At 35.5% G+C, this 15,473-nt stretch overlaps 1 protein-coding gene across 1 annotated transcript in view; it reads left to right on the plus strand.

Annotated features, from left to right (window-relative positions):
- LOC145291571 (E3 SUMO-protein ligase RanBP2-like) overlaps nt 1-6,724 on the plus strand; it is a 194,824-nt gene extending 188,100 nt beyond the window's left edge. Inside the window, exons 36-38 of the mRNA XM_080137647.1 lie at nt 4,500-4,632; nt 5,824-5,899; nt 6,243-6,724. Of these exons, the coding sequence (XP_079993773.1) occupies nt 4,500-4,632; nt 5,824-5,877 (187 nt within the window). The 3' untranslated portion in view covers nt 5,878-5,899; nt 6,243-6,724. The remainder of the gene's footprint in view (nt 1-4,499; nt 4,633-5,823; nt 5,900-6,242) is intronic.
- The last annotated feature ends 8,749 nt before the right edge of the window (nt 6,725-15,473 follow it).

Raw genomic sequence — 15,473 nt, forward strand, 5'->3', positions numbered from 1 at the left:
GAGTATTGGTTATTCGTATTATTTGGATTCATCAGACTAGTGTTCTCATCTTGAGTGTGATTTTCACGTTTCGGTTGATGTAATCGCCAGCCTTCTTCAGGTGTATCTAGTTGAACTCTGGAATTTGGACGGAATTTCAAGCGAAATCCTTTACAGGGGTAGCATGCTCTTGTTCTGTCAGCCATGACTAGATAAAGATCCTAAGTAATTCACAATTGTATTTTTCGGTATTTCAAAAAATACAATTGCGAATTACTTAAGACCTCTATCCAGTCATGCTTGACGGAACAAGAGCATGTTACCCCCATGTGGTAAATTAAGGGTTCCACTTGACCGAAACATTTAGTCCGATGAAGGCAAATAATATGAAACCGCTTAATAATCTCGCTTACCATGCAAAATGGAGGACTTGTTGATCGTCCTTCATTTGCAACTTGTACAATTTTATTTTTTACAATTGTGTTTTTGAGTCGTTCATGCATGCTTATTTTGTGCACTGGCTGCTATATACGTTGAAGTAAACCATTAGGGAGAGTGGGGTGTGCTATATAACCTCTGTGTGGGAGTATGTGCTTTGATGCCTGCTTTCCACCTTTTGGTTGCCTCATTTCCACTGTTGAGCAGGAAGAGAACATATATTACTCTATAGTAACCTCTGATGGCTTTCCAATCAGTCTTTTTGAAGTATCTTGTCATTTTGAGCAATGACTCCTCAACTTCGGGTTGAGAGTTAATGGTAATGTCTACCAGTATCACAATATGATCAGCATTCCTGAGTGAGCAATTGTTATTTTTGATACAATCCTTGGACACTGAAGTTAGGAATAGATCAAGAAGTGATACTTGCTGATTGGGGAGGTGGGTCGAGCATGTGACAATTTGGCTAAGGGAATGAGACATCGTGAAACTATTATGTCTGTATTATAGCACAAGAAAACAAGCCAATTACTGTGCTAGAGATTTGAAATTCCTGAATATATATATTTGAGCGCTAGTATCTAAAGAGTGCTGCATGTATACTATCAGATGTGGTTGATTAGGCTACAGACCTGGGTTGAAGGTAGAGGAAATATAAGTTATTAACGCTGTATTGCAAAGTTAGTTTAAGATACAAAATAGCTTAATCATCTGATTCTAAATTGTATTCTCTAGTCAAGGAGAGGGTGTTATAAATTTTGATTCTCAATCTGTACCTAACTGTCTGAGTCCTTATAACAGAGTAGGGGGTATACAGTGATGTTAAAGCAATTAGAGGGGGATTGAGGAGTGTAGGTTGGTTTCACTTAGTGCTAAAATATCTGGAGAGTTTATGAAAAGAAATGATTTCACTTTGTCCAGATAAATTCTAAGCCTACAGATATTTGTGAATGCAAGCCTCAAGGGAGGATGCAATGTGGTTTTATTAAAGTGGCTGTCTGGTTTGATTGCGTTTTTTGTTTGGGATGTTTGGTTAGGACTATAAAACTGAAACACTTGTGTTCATTATTTGCTCTCCTTGCATCAGCAACATTAATGCAAATTGCATAATTACGTTGACACACCGATTCTTATTAAATCACCGAAGTTAAGCAACGTTGAGCCTGGTCAGTACCAGATGGGTAACCAATTTAGGAATTGCAGGCGCTGTATGTTTTTTTTACATGGTAGTCACCACTTACCAAGGCCCGGAGGCCACTCAGGGATAAGGGTTATTGCGTGTACAGTAATCTAATGGGATACTATCATAGTAATCGTTAGTAATGGAGATTTGATAAAGTGTTACTTAAGGGGACAATTTATCAGGAATTAATGTTGGACTTGAAGACATCCAAGTTGTAGTCAGGTGGGAAACAGGCAAACGGAAGAGAGTTCCACACTTTGATTTAAGCATGGATAAAGAGTTGAGAAAATTATTGACAGTGGTTTCAGCTAGATGGGTGTTTTTCGTGAAAGATTGGCAAGGGAGGACGAGAGATTGGAGCTCAGATGAGCACTTGCCGTGGAAGTAACGATAAAACAAAGACAGGCTCGCAACGTCTCTTCTGTGGGAGAGAGGTTGCAGGGCATCACCCACTAAGCTACGAAGTCTATTTTGTCCTCTGTCAAGGCAGGATAGGCTGTTTTTAGCAGCTCCTGCCCAGATATGGCAACTATTCCATCCTTGGACGTACTTGGCTTTTATATAGATAGAGAATTGCATCAGTAGTGAGATATCTACTGCAGTGGTAGAAGGATCCCACCATTTTTTCAGCGACCTTGGCAACAGATTTGATGTACGTGTTCCATTTCAGATCAGGAGTATAGGTCAGTCCCAGAAGCTTGTCAAAACATGAAGCCTCCCCAAGACGAGAGCACCCCATTTCAATTCATGCCAGATGGAGATCAGTGTTAATGATGTAAAGATAGAAGCTTGGTTTTAGATGCATTAAAAGTAACCAGCTACCTCTTCCCCCATTGTACCGCACGCTCAAGATCAGAGGAGAGAGAACTTTGTCATTTACGGCCTTTGATGTGTTGTCATGGATGGTCGTGTCATCAGCATAGATGTCAACGAATGATATGTGTTTAGGGAGATCATTGATGTAGATCAGGAAGAGTTGAGGGACACCAGCATTAATACTGTGGGCTTCTGATTTCTGCCCATCAACCACTACTCTTATGAGCCTATCAGAGAGAAATGATTTAATAATTGAGAAAACATTTCCAGTTATACCTTAGCTGGAAATCTTTTGAAGTAGGCCTTTATGCCATACGTTATCGAAGGACTTTGATATGTCGAGCAATTGCACTAGAAAGGAAGCCTTTGTCGAGAGAGTCACTAATCCTATGAGATATAACTGTTAGCTCATCTGCTGTAGATCTTAGCAGAACGGAAACCATGTCACATGTCACTAAGAAGGTTTTCTGCTGAGGTAGTTGACTACTTCTTTATTTAATATGGATTCCAGCAACTTACTCATGACACACAGGAGACTTATTGGTTTGTACTGAGAGGGGAGATGACCTATCACCTGAATTCTTAAATACAGACCATACTTATGAGATTTTCCAGGGTGTTGGGAAACACTTAAGACAACGCTTAAACAGTTTTGTAAGTATGGGGGCAAGATTTGGTTGAAGCTCTTTCAACTCTATAATTGGAATTCCGACGGGGCCAGTTGCTTTACTGAAATCAAGGTTCTTGATTAGCTTGGCAACATCATGCACAGATATTTGTATGTTGCATATCGTGTTGTCTGGGATCAAGTAAAGAATAGATACCCTGTAGCAGACGACGACGACTAGTCACAACCGGCGCACATTTCAATTGACACAGGTGATTCAACATTGGCACAAGCACATGGCGTTGGTTGTTTGTAAACGCGTCAAATAGCAGACATAAGCGAATATTCGCAAGCAAGATTTTTAAAAAATATATTTACAAAACTTTTGAAGATTTAAAAGAAAAATATATTTACAAAACATTTTTTTTAAGTAACAAAACGAACGTATTTAAATAAAAGATATTTAAATGAATGGGTGCCTTTTTGAGTGTGTTTTGAATATATATTTACAGAACTTTAAAAAAAAAAAAAAAAAAAACTTAGTGGCCTTCTATGAAAACTCAGACGATATTTCTATCGGATGTCGGGCATCTGGCAGTGTATGATGAAATGCCTTTAGACTATTTTTATCAAACAAAAGCCTCTTCTTCATTAGTGAGGGAGCTGATCTACGCAAATGATCGTTGCATATTCGGTAGATGAGTTCCAATGCTTTATGAAGCGTTTTGTATATGTATGTAACTTGTTCGGGTGAAGATCAACCTAAAAAAAGATAGTCGTGTATGCTCCAGCACCCGGATCGCCTTATATGGAACCAACTATCTTTGTTGAAGGCAATAAATATGATGTAGTGCACTATTTTGTATATTTAGGTAGTGTCCTCTTTGAAAGATGCAGTTTACACGGGGAAATTTCCTTCCACATTAAAAGGGCTTATTGTTTTTTTTTTTTTTTTCAGTATTTAAAAAAAATGTGTGACAATTGTCACTAGTCATCGTTGTCATCTGCTATAGGGTAGCTATTCTTTACTTGATCTGTTGTCTGTTATAGGAGGAAATATGGGGAGTTGACGGTCTTCGTTGCATAGGGTAGAATTAGCTGCAAAGTTCTTGGCAAATAGTTTGCCTTTGTCTGATGCTCAGGTCAATTGATGATGGTTGGGATAGAACGTACGCTTCTGTTCAGGATCCTGTTTGCTATGATCCATGTAGGAGGATTTCAACACCTTCCTGCAAGAGTTACAAGAACCTAACGTCATTTCCCCTAATAGGGATATGCATGCGACTTGGGACAACTTGTGAATTTCATATTTCCATGGAACTTCCTCCAAAGGAGGATGCTGGTGAAACCCGCATAGGATCAGTGCTGTTTCCAATTTTTTTCATTCCAAACACATTTTCGTCATTTTGATCTGCCAAACTTGTAAAACTATTCTCTTCTAACATTTGTACATTTGAACGTATTTCGACTTTTTAGGTTGCTTCCTGACAAACAATGTGGCCAATGGGCTGCCATGGATAATTCTCTTCATGAACCTGTCAAACGGACATTCAAAGTGAAATTCCAAGCTCCGGAAGATTACTTGGAATTTGGAAAACTCATAAAAAAGGTAAGTCATAGTTAGGAAATCTTTTTCGAACATTGATAAAATTTCATTTTGGTAAATGGCATCATAGGAAAAAAAAATGTAATTTAGTAAAGTTTTTTTAAATGTTTACAATTTTTTTTTTTTTTAACTTATTTCGTAATTTCAGCATAGATTACAAATGATCTTTGGATTTTCCCGAGTCACCAAATTTCAGCATAGATTACAAATGATCTTTGGATTTTCCGTAGTCACCAAAGCCAACATTGCTGACTGAGGTATGGCTCTTGTTTTGTTCAGTTCTAGGAGGTCCATCCTCCTAGGGTTTGCCTTTTCTCCTTTGAAAAGAGGTTAGTTTATTTCTAATGACTGAGGCACCCATACTGAGGAATGCCAACAGGGTTATTGAAATGTTTATGCAGGTCAGAGTACTTTTCCTCTAAGGAGCTGGCTCAACAATCCCATTTTCTGACCCTTGTGTCATATCATTCAGTTGTAGGAGGGAGATAACAAATTTATTTTATGTATGTACTGACTAAAAACTAGTCTTACTAAAAACAGTGAAAATCGATTAATAGTGTTAATGGAAAAAAAAAAAAAAGAAGGTAAAGAAACTAAGATGAAGGAAACAGATTTAACAATAAAATTACAAAGTGTAGAATCTTGGAAATTTTAAGTACTTGTTTTGGCATTCTTCCTGGAGCAGTTGGGTTGCTTCTATCCAAAGAATTCAACGCATATCTAACGAAAGCTGAGCAAGCGTGATGATCCATTGTTGTAACAAGTGTTAACTAAATTATGGTTCCAACTGTGAGAGCCTACAATCAGCTCTGTGTTCTTTTTCACCATCCTGAGCCAGGAAAATATTTTTTATTTTTTTTATTTTTTACCCCCAAATCCGGACTGGTTCAATGGCTTTGTGTGTGAAATCGTCTGGGTGATAAGAAAAAGCGCGACTGAACCGGCACAAAACATCTTGGAAGATAGGGTTGCTGTAGAGTGATATGTTGCAGTCAGAACGAATAGCAGCATTTGAGATGAACTGCTGTTGGCAAACAATAATGACAGAAATAGTAAACAATGTTCGCTTGTTGCTTTATTCAGTTAATCTTATAAATATTTCAAATGAAAAATCAATTTTAGAAAAAAGTTGAAAAGGAAAATTGTAAAATCTTAGTATTTTTTTGAAAATTTTTTTTATTCTTTCTCTTCCAGGGCAGAAAGATGGCCAATAAATCTGAGAACTCTGAACATGCTATATCACAGTAAGAGGAATTTGCTGTCTATTGAGGTTAGTAAAAAAAATTGAAATGAAAACAAAATTATTTTAAGTCATATTAAAGTTATTGTGAATCAATTTAAAAACATAAAAAAAAAAATTTAAGATTATTTTTAGCAAGTCTTATGAAATATTCAATAGTCAGAATTGTTTGAAGTATTGACATTTTTATAACATCTGTAATTTTCCACGCTTTTGTTTCAATAAAGCTATTTTTTAGTTCTAATATGTGGAGAAGTCTAGATTCTCTAAAACGGATTCTTATGCATATGGCTTTCTATTCCTTTCTGTTTTCTATAGTTGTCTCCTCTCTTTTGTATTTCATTTCACAAAATATTTATTTTTATTTTTGCAGGGTTTTTTTTTTTTATATATGAAAATGAATAAAACATCTTTTTTGACAGTCTGGATGGTGTTGGTATTGTGGCTTACCACTACTCTGACCATCATTCCACAACCACTACTACTACTACAGAGATTATGCACTATTACAACTACTACAAACTATCACCAAACTCCAGAAGTGGCTGATGCAACAAATCTAAACCTTGCCACAAACCACCTGTGTGCTGCGAGGATTTTAAAGCTTCATGAATTGAACCATAGAGAAACTCCTTCGCAAATGCTATAGTTGAATCAATCACTACTATTATTGTTAAATTGTTAGAATGAAGGAGTGACTGTTAGCAGAGATACCATTTGCACTTGGGTACATTTGTATTACCCTCCAACTTTTTTTTTTTATACCTTATATTGACTAGATGTGGTGATAAGAGAGAGACTATACTACCTCAAAAGTAAATAAAAATTAAGTGGCAATAAACTATTTGCATGAGACATTTTCTTTTGTTGTCTCACTCTTTCTACTTTTTAATTTGCCTCATTTTAGGTGTGCCTTTCTCTCACCTTTTTATCTGTGTGTGTGTATGCCCGTGTGCTATCTATTCCCCTCTTGTATACCCTGTCTCACTCGCTCTCTCTGTCGTGTGTGCTCGCTCTCTCTCTCTGTCGTGTGTGCTCGCTCTCTCTCTGTGTCGCGTGTGGACTCTCTCTGTGTCGCGTGTGGACTCTCTCTCTGTGTCGCGTGTGGACTCTCTCTCTGTGTCGCGTGTGGACTCTCTCTCTGTGTCGCGTGTGGACTCTCTCTCTGTGTCGCGTGTGGACTCTCTCTCTCTGTGTCGCGTGTGGACTCTCTCTCTCTCTGTGTCGCGTGTGGACTCTCTCTCTCTCTGTGTCGCGTGTGGACTCTCTCTCTCTCTGTGTCGCGTGTGGACTCTCTCTCTCTCTGTGTCGCGTGTGGCCTCTCTCTGTGTCGCGTGTGGCCTCTCTCTGTGTCGCGTGTCGCGTGTGGCCTCTCTCTGTGTCGCGTGTCGCGTGTGGACTCTCTCTGTGTCGCGTGTGGACTCTCTCTGTGTCGCGTGTGGACTCTCTCTGTGTCGCGTGTGGACTCTCTCTGTGTCGCGTGTGGACTCTCTCTGTGTCGCGTGTGGACTCTCTCTGTGTCGCGTGTGGACTCTCTCTGTGTCGCGTGTGGACTCTCTCTGTGTCGCGTGTGGACTCTCTCTGTGTCGCGTGTGGACTCTCTCTGTGTCGCGTGTGGACTCTCTCTGTGTCGCGTGTGGACTCTCTCTGTGTCGCGTGTGGACTCTCTCTGTGTCGCGTGTGGACTCTCTCTGTGTCGCGTGTGGACTCTCTCTGTGTCGCGTGTGGACTCTCTCTGTGTCGCGTGTGGACTCTCTCTGTGTCGCGTGTGGACTCTCTCTGTGTCGCGTGTGGACTCTCTCTGTGTCGCGTGTGGACTCTCTCTGTGTCGCGTGTGGACTCTCTCTGTGTCGCGTGTGGACTCTCTCTGTGTCGCGTGTGGACTCTCTCTGTGTCGCGTGTGGACTCTCTCTGTGTCGCGTGTGGACTCTCTCTGTGTCGCGTGTGGACTCTCTCTGTGTCGCGTGTGGACTCTCTCTGTGTCGCGTGTGGACTCTCTCTGTGTCGCGTGTGGACTCTCTCTCTCTCTCTGTGTGTGTCGCGTGTGGACTCTCTCTCTCTCTCTCTGTGTCGCGTGTGGACTCTCTCTCTCTCTCTCTCTGTGTCGCGTGTGGACTCTCTCTCTCTGTGTCGCGTGTGGACTCTCTCTCTCTCTGTGTCGCGTGTGGACTCTCTCTCTCTCTGTGTCGCGTGTGGACTCTCTCTCTCTCTGTGTCACGTGTGGACTCTCTCTCGTGTATATATATATATATATATATATATAATTATGCTTGTCTTTATCAAGATTTCCCACATATACACAAAATCTTACTCATTTGCAAATGGTTCTCTTTGTACACAACTCCTTTTTTCATTTTACACTAGATGACTGGCTAACCCCCACCCCTTTTCTAAAAGCAAGATCTTGTGGTAGAGAGTGGGTAATCATGGCTGAAGACAGATTACAATCCAGTGCGAAGATCATAAGATTTACAAAAAAAAATAATAAATAAATTTAAAAAAAATCTGTGCAGTCCGAATAATCAATTTGGCCTCAAGACACTTATTGTGTTAAAAAAAAAAAAACATGAAAAATAGAGTAATTCATTAATTTTGTGACATGTTGAGAAGCAAAGAAGTTATTTTTTTTTCTTACAAGGAAATATAAATACTCTTTCTAAATTTAAGTTATTTTAATATCTTAAAAAAAAATAAGATAGTAAAATTACTTAATTTTTCTTTGCAAATGCAAGATAGTTTTCTTTTTTCTCATGAAACTAAAAAATAAATTAAAACTTCAATTTTTTTATATCTGCTTATATTTGAAATACTGAAATCAAATTTTGAATTTTTTATTTTCTTTATAATAAAATCAAACTCATCAATGTTGTTTCAAATCCTTGCCTTTTTGTTGATCCCTATCTTTGATTCCAGGATGTGAAGTAAAACTGATGGAAGAGGGGAGGGGGTGCATATAGTTTAATGTTTTCCAGCACTAACATTTGCTCAGCAGTGTTTAAAGCCGGCTGCATTCATTTATATGGTAAAAGCAGTGAAGAAAGTTATAACTATTCCTTCCCTCTGAAGTTATCAATAAAAATAGCAACCCATATTCGATGACTTGTTTACAATAGGTGTTGTTTTAGTATTTAATAATCTGAAAAAAGTTATCAATTTTCAAATCAATCCAAAATCCAAATCTGTGTCTAGAAATGGTGGTACATGTGATCCATCATTTGATATTTTTTCTGGCATTGCCAGAATCTTTCAAGAATTTATCTTTGGAAAGTTAACTTCTACACGTATATATTTGTGTATTAATAAGGGTATTTGTTTTTTCTGGCAGAGACTAGAATATTTACAGCATGAAAGTTTGTGTGTACACGCACATACACATATATATATAAAATATTAAATGAAAGATTAAGGAATAAAAGCTATATATAACTTTATTATATCGTCAAAACAATAAGGAGAAGTAAAAGTGAAAATTTAAAAAAAAACCTCTTTAGACCATGGCATTATGAAGCTAAATGCTTCTCATCAGAAGAGGAGAAAGGTAAAATGCAAATACAGAAAAAACTGACTTAATGACATTTGAAAATGAAATGAGAATGAAGGAATGGGATAAAATGTAATTAAACATAGGTACACCATATAAGGGTGAATTGGAAGAGTAATATATATGTAGGTAATGTTTAAAAAAAAATGGGCGATTATAAAATAATTAGGATCATTAAAGAAGAACCAATAATAAAAGAAGGGGAGAAATAGGAGAACGGAGAAAGAAACAGTAAATAGGGGATACAGAAATAAAAAAAGTAAAAATAAAACAATCTGAAAGTGGAGAAAATGGAATTAAAAATGTTTAAAATATGTTCAGAAATAAAATTCAAAATTTGATACAAGTTCCAGTGAAGTCTTTAGCTTAAGGTTCACTGATGAAGAATATTGTAACTGTTTACAAATCCAGCAAAGTAAAAATTTGTGGAGCATCAAGTTCTAGTACAATACGTACACATGCCAGCAACCTTGAGTCAAGTCTTAGTTTCAGTTTTTTTCCTTTATTTTGTTTTTTTTTTCATTAAAAATTTTTTTATAGATAAAATAATTTGCAAAACATTATTGAAGGCAGTGTGAAACTAATTTATGGATTTGCAATCTCTTTGGGAAAAAATGTCTTAAAAAAAAAGTATCAAAAGTTTTAATTTCGGTAAATTACACTTAAAAAAAAAAAAACAGTGAAATTCTCCAGTGTGCATAGAATTGGAGGAGGGGATTAGAAGCCAGTTGAGCTTTAAACCTCACCATGGCAAATATAGAAATATGAATTTAATTTACCATAAAGACTCTTCTTTCTTTTTGATCCAAAAAGAAATGTGCTATGATCATTTTTAATGAAGATCTTTTGATCAATCAGTGTTGGTAGTAAGAAGTGACAGATCTTGTTCGGCATTTAATGTGTCATCTTTGCTAGCAAGGAAGCAAAGCTTATGAAAAGATGTCACAACATTTGAAGATCAAAATTTATTTGCCGAGAATATTGTTCTTAAAACCAAAAATGGCACAAGGAAGCATACATAATGTTGATTCTTTCATTGTGAAAAATAAAGTCAAATAAATTTGTTAAAAAAGATGGCACTTGATGCTACTTGCCTCATTACAACAAAAATGAATTTTAATAGTTAACAAGACTTCAAAAACCTATCACGATAGTCAAGTAATTTTGACAAAAAGAAATATGCTGTGGGAGAAAAATATGTTTCTCTCCTTACTAAAATAGAACTTTCAATTTTTTAATGTATGTTTTAGAGTTTTAGCTCAATTAAAAACTGCTTCTATATCACCTGTTGTCTGAGTGGGAGTGCATAATTTAAAAAGTAAAGTGTAATGATGTATGTCAATATTATTAATAATAATAGAAATAAATGACTTATGTCAGTATATTGTGAATAATACTATACAACTGTAACAAATGAAAATTGGCGAGTCAGAATCCAAATTTGATTTTTCAGTTTAAATGTTCAGTTTCCAATTTTCAAATCTGTCAAACTAACTTTATATGTTAGATATGTGCTAAGATTTCCAAATGTTCTTGTTATGCTGGATTGTTAGACCAGTGGGAGAAGTTAAACTTCAATATAACTCTTGGGCCAATTGTTGCTTCTGGTGATGTACACACTTGCTTTTCTTTTGGGTTCAATGGTACAATCATTTATTTTGTGCAAAAGTTTTCCTCACTTCAAAACAGCACCTTCAGATTGCTTAACTACAAATTTATGCATATTACTGGAGGATGCTTGTGAATTTAATATTCCCTAGAAACTTTGTCCTTCAGAAGAAGCCGGCTCTCACGGTGAAAGCTGAGCAATAGCAAAGCTTGAATATGAGTTTGTAGTTCTCAGATATTAAGCATCTTCGACATAAAGTTAGGTTGACAGCATTATATCTGTAGACGTAAGGTCTTTACAAAAAAAAAAAAAGTAATAAAGTGAGAAATATGCTGATTTTATTTTAGATTTCTATATTGTTCATACAATTGCCATTTCTCTTGGTTTAAAAAAAATCTTATTGCATTTTCACCCCAAACCAGGCGCAGTGCCACTTTGATGTAGGGGCTACTATCTGAATCATAATTTGCAAGGGTACTATGGAGTGGCAAGATGTTTGTTTACATTACACTTGAATTTATGCATGTCAGTACAGTTGGGGAAGCAGGAAACTGGAAGGAAATTTCAAAGTCTTGCAGTTCTAGGGAAGAAACTATTATAGGAGACTTTGTTACATCTAGGAATCTCTACTGTGTAGGGGTGGGATTTTGCTGTTTGTCAGGGGTATTTACGTAGACGGGGTACAAGCTCTTGTAGTTCGTCAGAGCACCCTACCATTAAAATACTTGTAAAATAGAGGGATGCAACATTTTGTTGCTGGGACAGAGGTTGAAGCCTAGCTGACAGTGCAGGGCCTATTAGGTTGCTGACTCTCTTTTGAACCCAGTCTAAGGGTGAAAGACTAGTAGCTATGCACCAGTCCAAATGTGATAACAATACTCCATACATTAGCAAATTGTGGCCTTGTAGAGGTACAGGACACTTTCAAGCATAAGTAACTTTCTAGCATGTTAGAGATCCAACCTTCTTTGCAGCAGCCCTCACTGTATCTGTTCCAACTCTTGTTCCCCGTGAACGTTATGCAGAGAAGTTTGAACAATGTACTTTCAGGTAATGTATCATTAACCATGGCTATTAATGGTTGAGAAGGTTTCTTGTAGTTATTAAAGCAAATTCTTGCCTTTTTGTTGATCCCTATCTTTGATTTCAGGGTATGAAGTAAAACTGATGGAAGAGGGGAGGGGTGCATATAGTTTGTTTTCCAGCACTAACATTTGCTCAGCAGTGTTTAAAGCCAGTTGGAAATTATTTTGTTAACATTGTGCTAATATTTGTATTGGTGTTGGGTAGCCCTGCTAGTTTTAAATTGTATGGTTGCACATACGTATAGCATCTTTAATTTCACATCAAAAAGAATTTGGCTTGAGTCTGAGCATTTAAATATGTTCTCTTGTAATTGGTCTTTTATGGAAACTTGACTGGCACAATCTTGCAATGATCCAAGAATATACTCTTCAAAATATAATGGTGTAAAAAGAAAAAAAAAGTTCAATTAATTTAAAAGGAAATAAATTTTCTCTAACAAAAAATCAAAATGCCAAACGTTAATAATTTATTTAACAGGAAAAGTGTTTTTATTTTAAAATTTTTTATTTTTTTCAACTTGGATATTCCATGTTAATTTGTTGGGCAAAGTATTAAACTTTAATATGTTCTTTTAATTACAAATGCTTCCTTATTTTATAGTCCAATACATATCAGCTTCGGAAACGGATATTAAACCGAATATTATGAAAATTATATTTTTAGCTAACATCAAATTTGGTTATTTTCATTTTGTTTTTATATAATTTACCTAAAATATGCTGATTTTTGTGTTAAAATTTCCACATAAACCTATATAATGATTTATTGAGTTTATAATGTTTTAGAACAAAAGTATACTATCAGTATGACAAAAGTAATTTTACCTGAATTGATTAAACAATCTCCAAGTGAGATGTCCATATTGAAAAAAAATCGATGCCTTTTTTTAAATAAAGATTTTTAGTATTTTGAGGGCAACCATGAATAAATTCAGTATATGTCTTTGGTTTAAAGGATTAATGTTTGGAGGGAAAGGTCTGCTGACAGATCTGAGTTGGAGTCTACTGTTGATTGAAATGTTAATAATATAATAATGAAATATATGACCCCCTCCAGCTATGAATAAAATAGTCTACTTTGAATTGTTTGTCAATAGGTATGTGTGTGTGTGTATGTATATATATATATATATATATATATATATAAATAAAAATGAACAAAGCTTCTTTCCCAGAACCGCCCGCCCGCCCGCCTGTGGAACACTTGCCTTCTTCCCAGTTGAATACAACATGGTAGTTAAGCTCTTGTTGAGCCGTCCCCAATAAATAATCAAATTCTACCCAATTTACACCATTAATGATTGCTACACTACTAGCTTACATTCATTAACCCTTATCCTTGAGTGGCCTTTGGACCTTGATAAGTGATGACTCCCAAATAAAGATATATGCACACACACACACGCATAAAATAATTCCAAAATAGATTAAATAAAATCTAAAGAAGACTGTTATGATCATGAATGGTTTCGGATATCACATATGGAACTGATCCCTATCAGATTGAATGCATTCTCTTGTATTCTATTATCTTTTGGAGAGGCATGGATGCCCAACTAGAAAAGACAATTTGCCATTGATGGATCATTTAGAATCAATATTGCTTTAATATGAAATGATCCACAAAAGTGTTGTCATAAAATAAGTCTTTGAATATTTGCCTTTCAATAAAAATGTATTGCATTATTACTTTTAAAAATAAATCTTTCATTTTTTAATTTTTTTTTTTTTTTTACACGATTAACATCTAAGCGTGACTGTTCTCTAAATCGAGCAACTTCATTTGGCCATTAAGGATTCAAAATTTGTTGCCCAGTGTCAGTTAAATTGAAGCAAGGTTTAACCAGAAGTTTCTAATTTCACACATGGCTTACAGCAATAAACTTTGAAATGTATTTGATGTGTCGAATATTTATAGAATCTCATTTTCACTTTATGGCCGTGTGTAATCTCTGGTTATGAAGTGGGTCAGTTATTGCCATCCGGTTCTATTTTCTAAATGAAAAACAAAGCCTCAAGACATGGTGGCCAAGTAAAAGAGGCATTGAGCACCTCCATCCCCTTAAATGTATTACAAAATTAAATTCTATTATGCATCTCAGTTCAAACACAAATCAGCCATTATATATTGTTTTTGTTAAATTGAAAAAAAAAAAAATATCAAACAAAACATATCATAGCCAAGCAAACAAGTCAACAAGTACTCCAAAGCTTTTTACAAATATTATCTTTTCGAAAAAAAAACTTAAAATTTGGGTGGGGAGTCCTTTTCTGTCAATTTACTTTCAGGATTTGAAATTCTTTGGTTTCTCTATTTTCCTGAGCAACACCAGTGCACTACTTCTACTAGTATATAATTATTTTTTCTCTCTGTGTTGTCAGTCTGATCTTCAATCTGTCATCCACTAGCCGAACTTAATCTGTTTAATCTGTACTCTATTAACCATGGTTTCTACCACCAGCTCTTGCAATTTTACATTTGTCATGAATGCATGCGGGGGAATGCTCTGTATGTGATCAACATTACTCTTTGATACCTCTCCTCCCCTCCCTCACCTCACCATTTTTTTTTTTTCTAGCTCTAAAACGTTCTCATTTAAAAATTCAAATTTACTTCTGTTGGATACTTGTTTTTATTCCAAACTGGTTCAGGTGGCAATTTAACTGAAGAAATGAAAACAAAATATAAATCTTGCACTTCTACTATTGCAGTTTAGTTATAATCCCTATATATTTTATTTTTTAATATGAATTTCTATTTATAAACATTTTGACTACATGTATCCATATGCATTTCAGCTATAACTTTTAGGCTAAACCTTTTCAGGCTAGATCAACAGTGATAGTCTTCATCACTGTTGATCTGGCCTGAGGTAGTTTAGCCTAAATAAGACTATAACTAAAACACAGCCAAAATGTTTGTATGAATAGAAATGTTTACTAAAAGTATATATCTCTGCTCATTTAGTACTATTGCATAAATGAAGTGAGGTTTCATATGATGAACTTTGAACAAAAAAAAAAAGCTTTCCAGGATTGTCATGTGACAGTTTTGACAGAAAAATTATTTCATGTATGTGTCAGTGAGAATATCGTTATTGAAATAGGCAATTCTCTTTTTAAAAAACTTTTAAATAAATGTGTTGCAGGTTCATTATAACAGAGTAAACTAATTTTATTTTTGGAAGTTGGAGTTCGATTTTTAAATTTTTTTAAAGAGTTTTTTTTTTTTTTAACTTAATTTATATACATTTAAATAGTTTTTCTGCCAAATGTTATAAAAAAATTAAGGATTGAATTGTAAAAAAAAAAAAAAAAAAAAAAAAAGTTGATGCCTCAAAAGGTATAACTAAAAAGGTTTTCTCCATT

This window comes from Euprymna scolopes, chromosome 12, assembly GCF_053919585.1.
Source record: "Euprymna scolopes isolate OS-2025 chromosome 12, ASM5391958v1, whole genome shotgun sequence".
Taxonomy (NCBI): Eukaryota; Metazoa; Mollusca; class Cephalopoda; order Sepiida; family Sepiolidae; genus Euprymna; species Euprymna scolopes.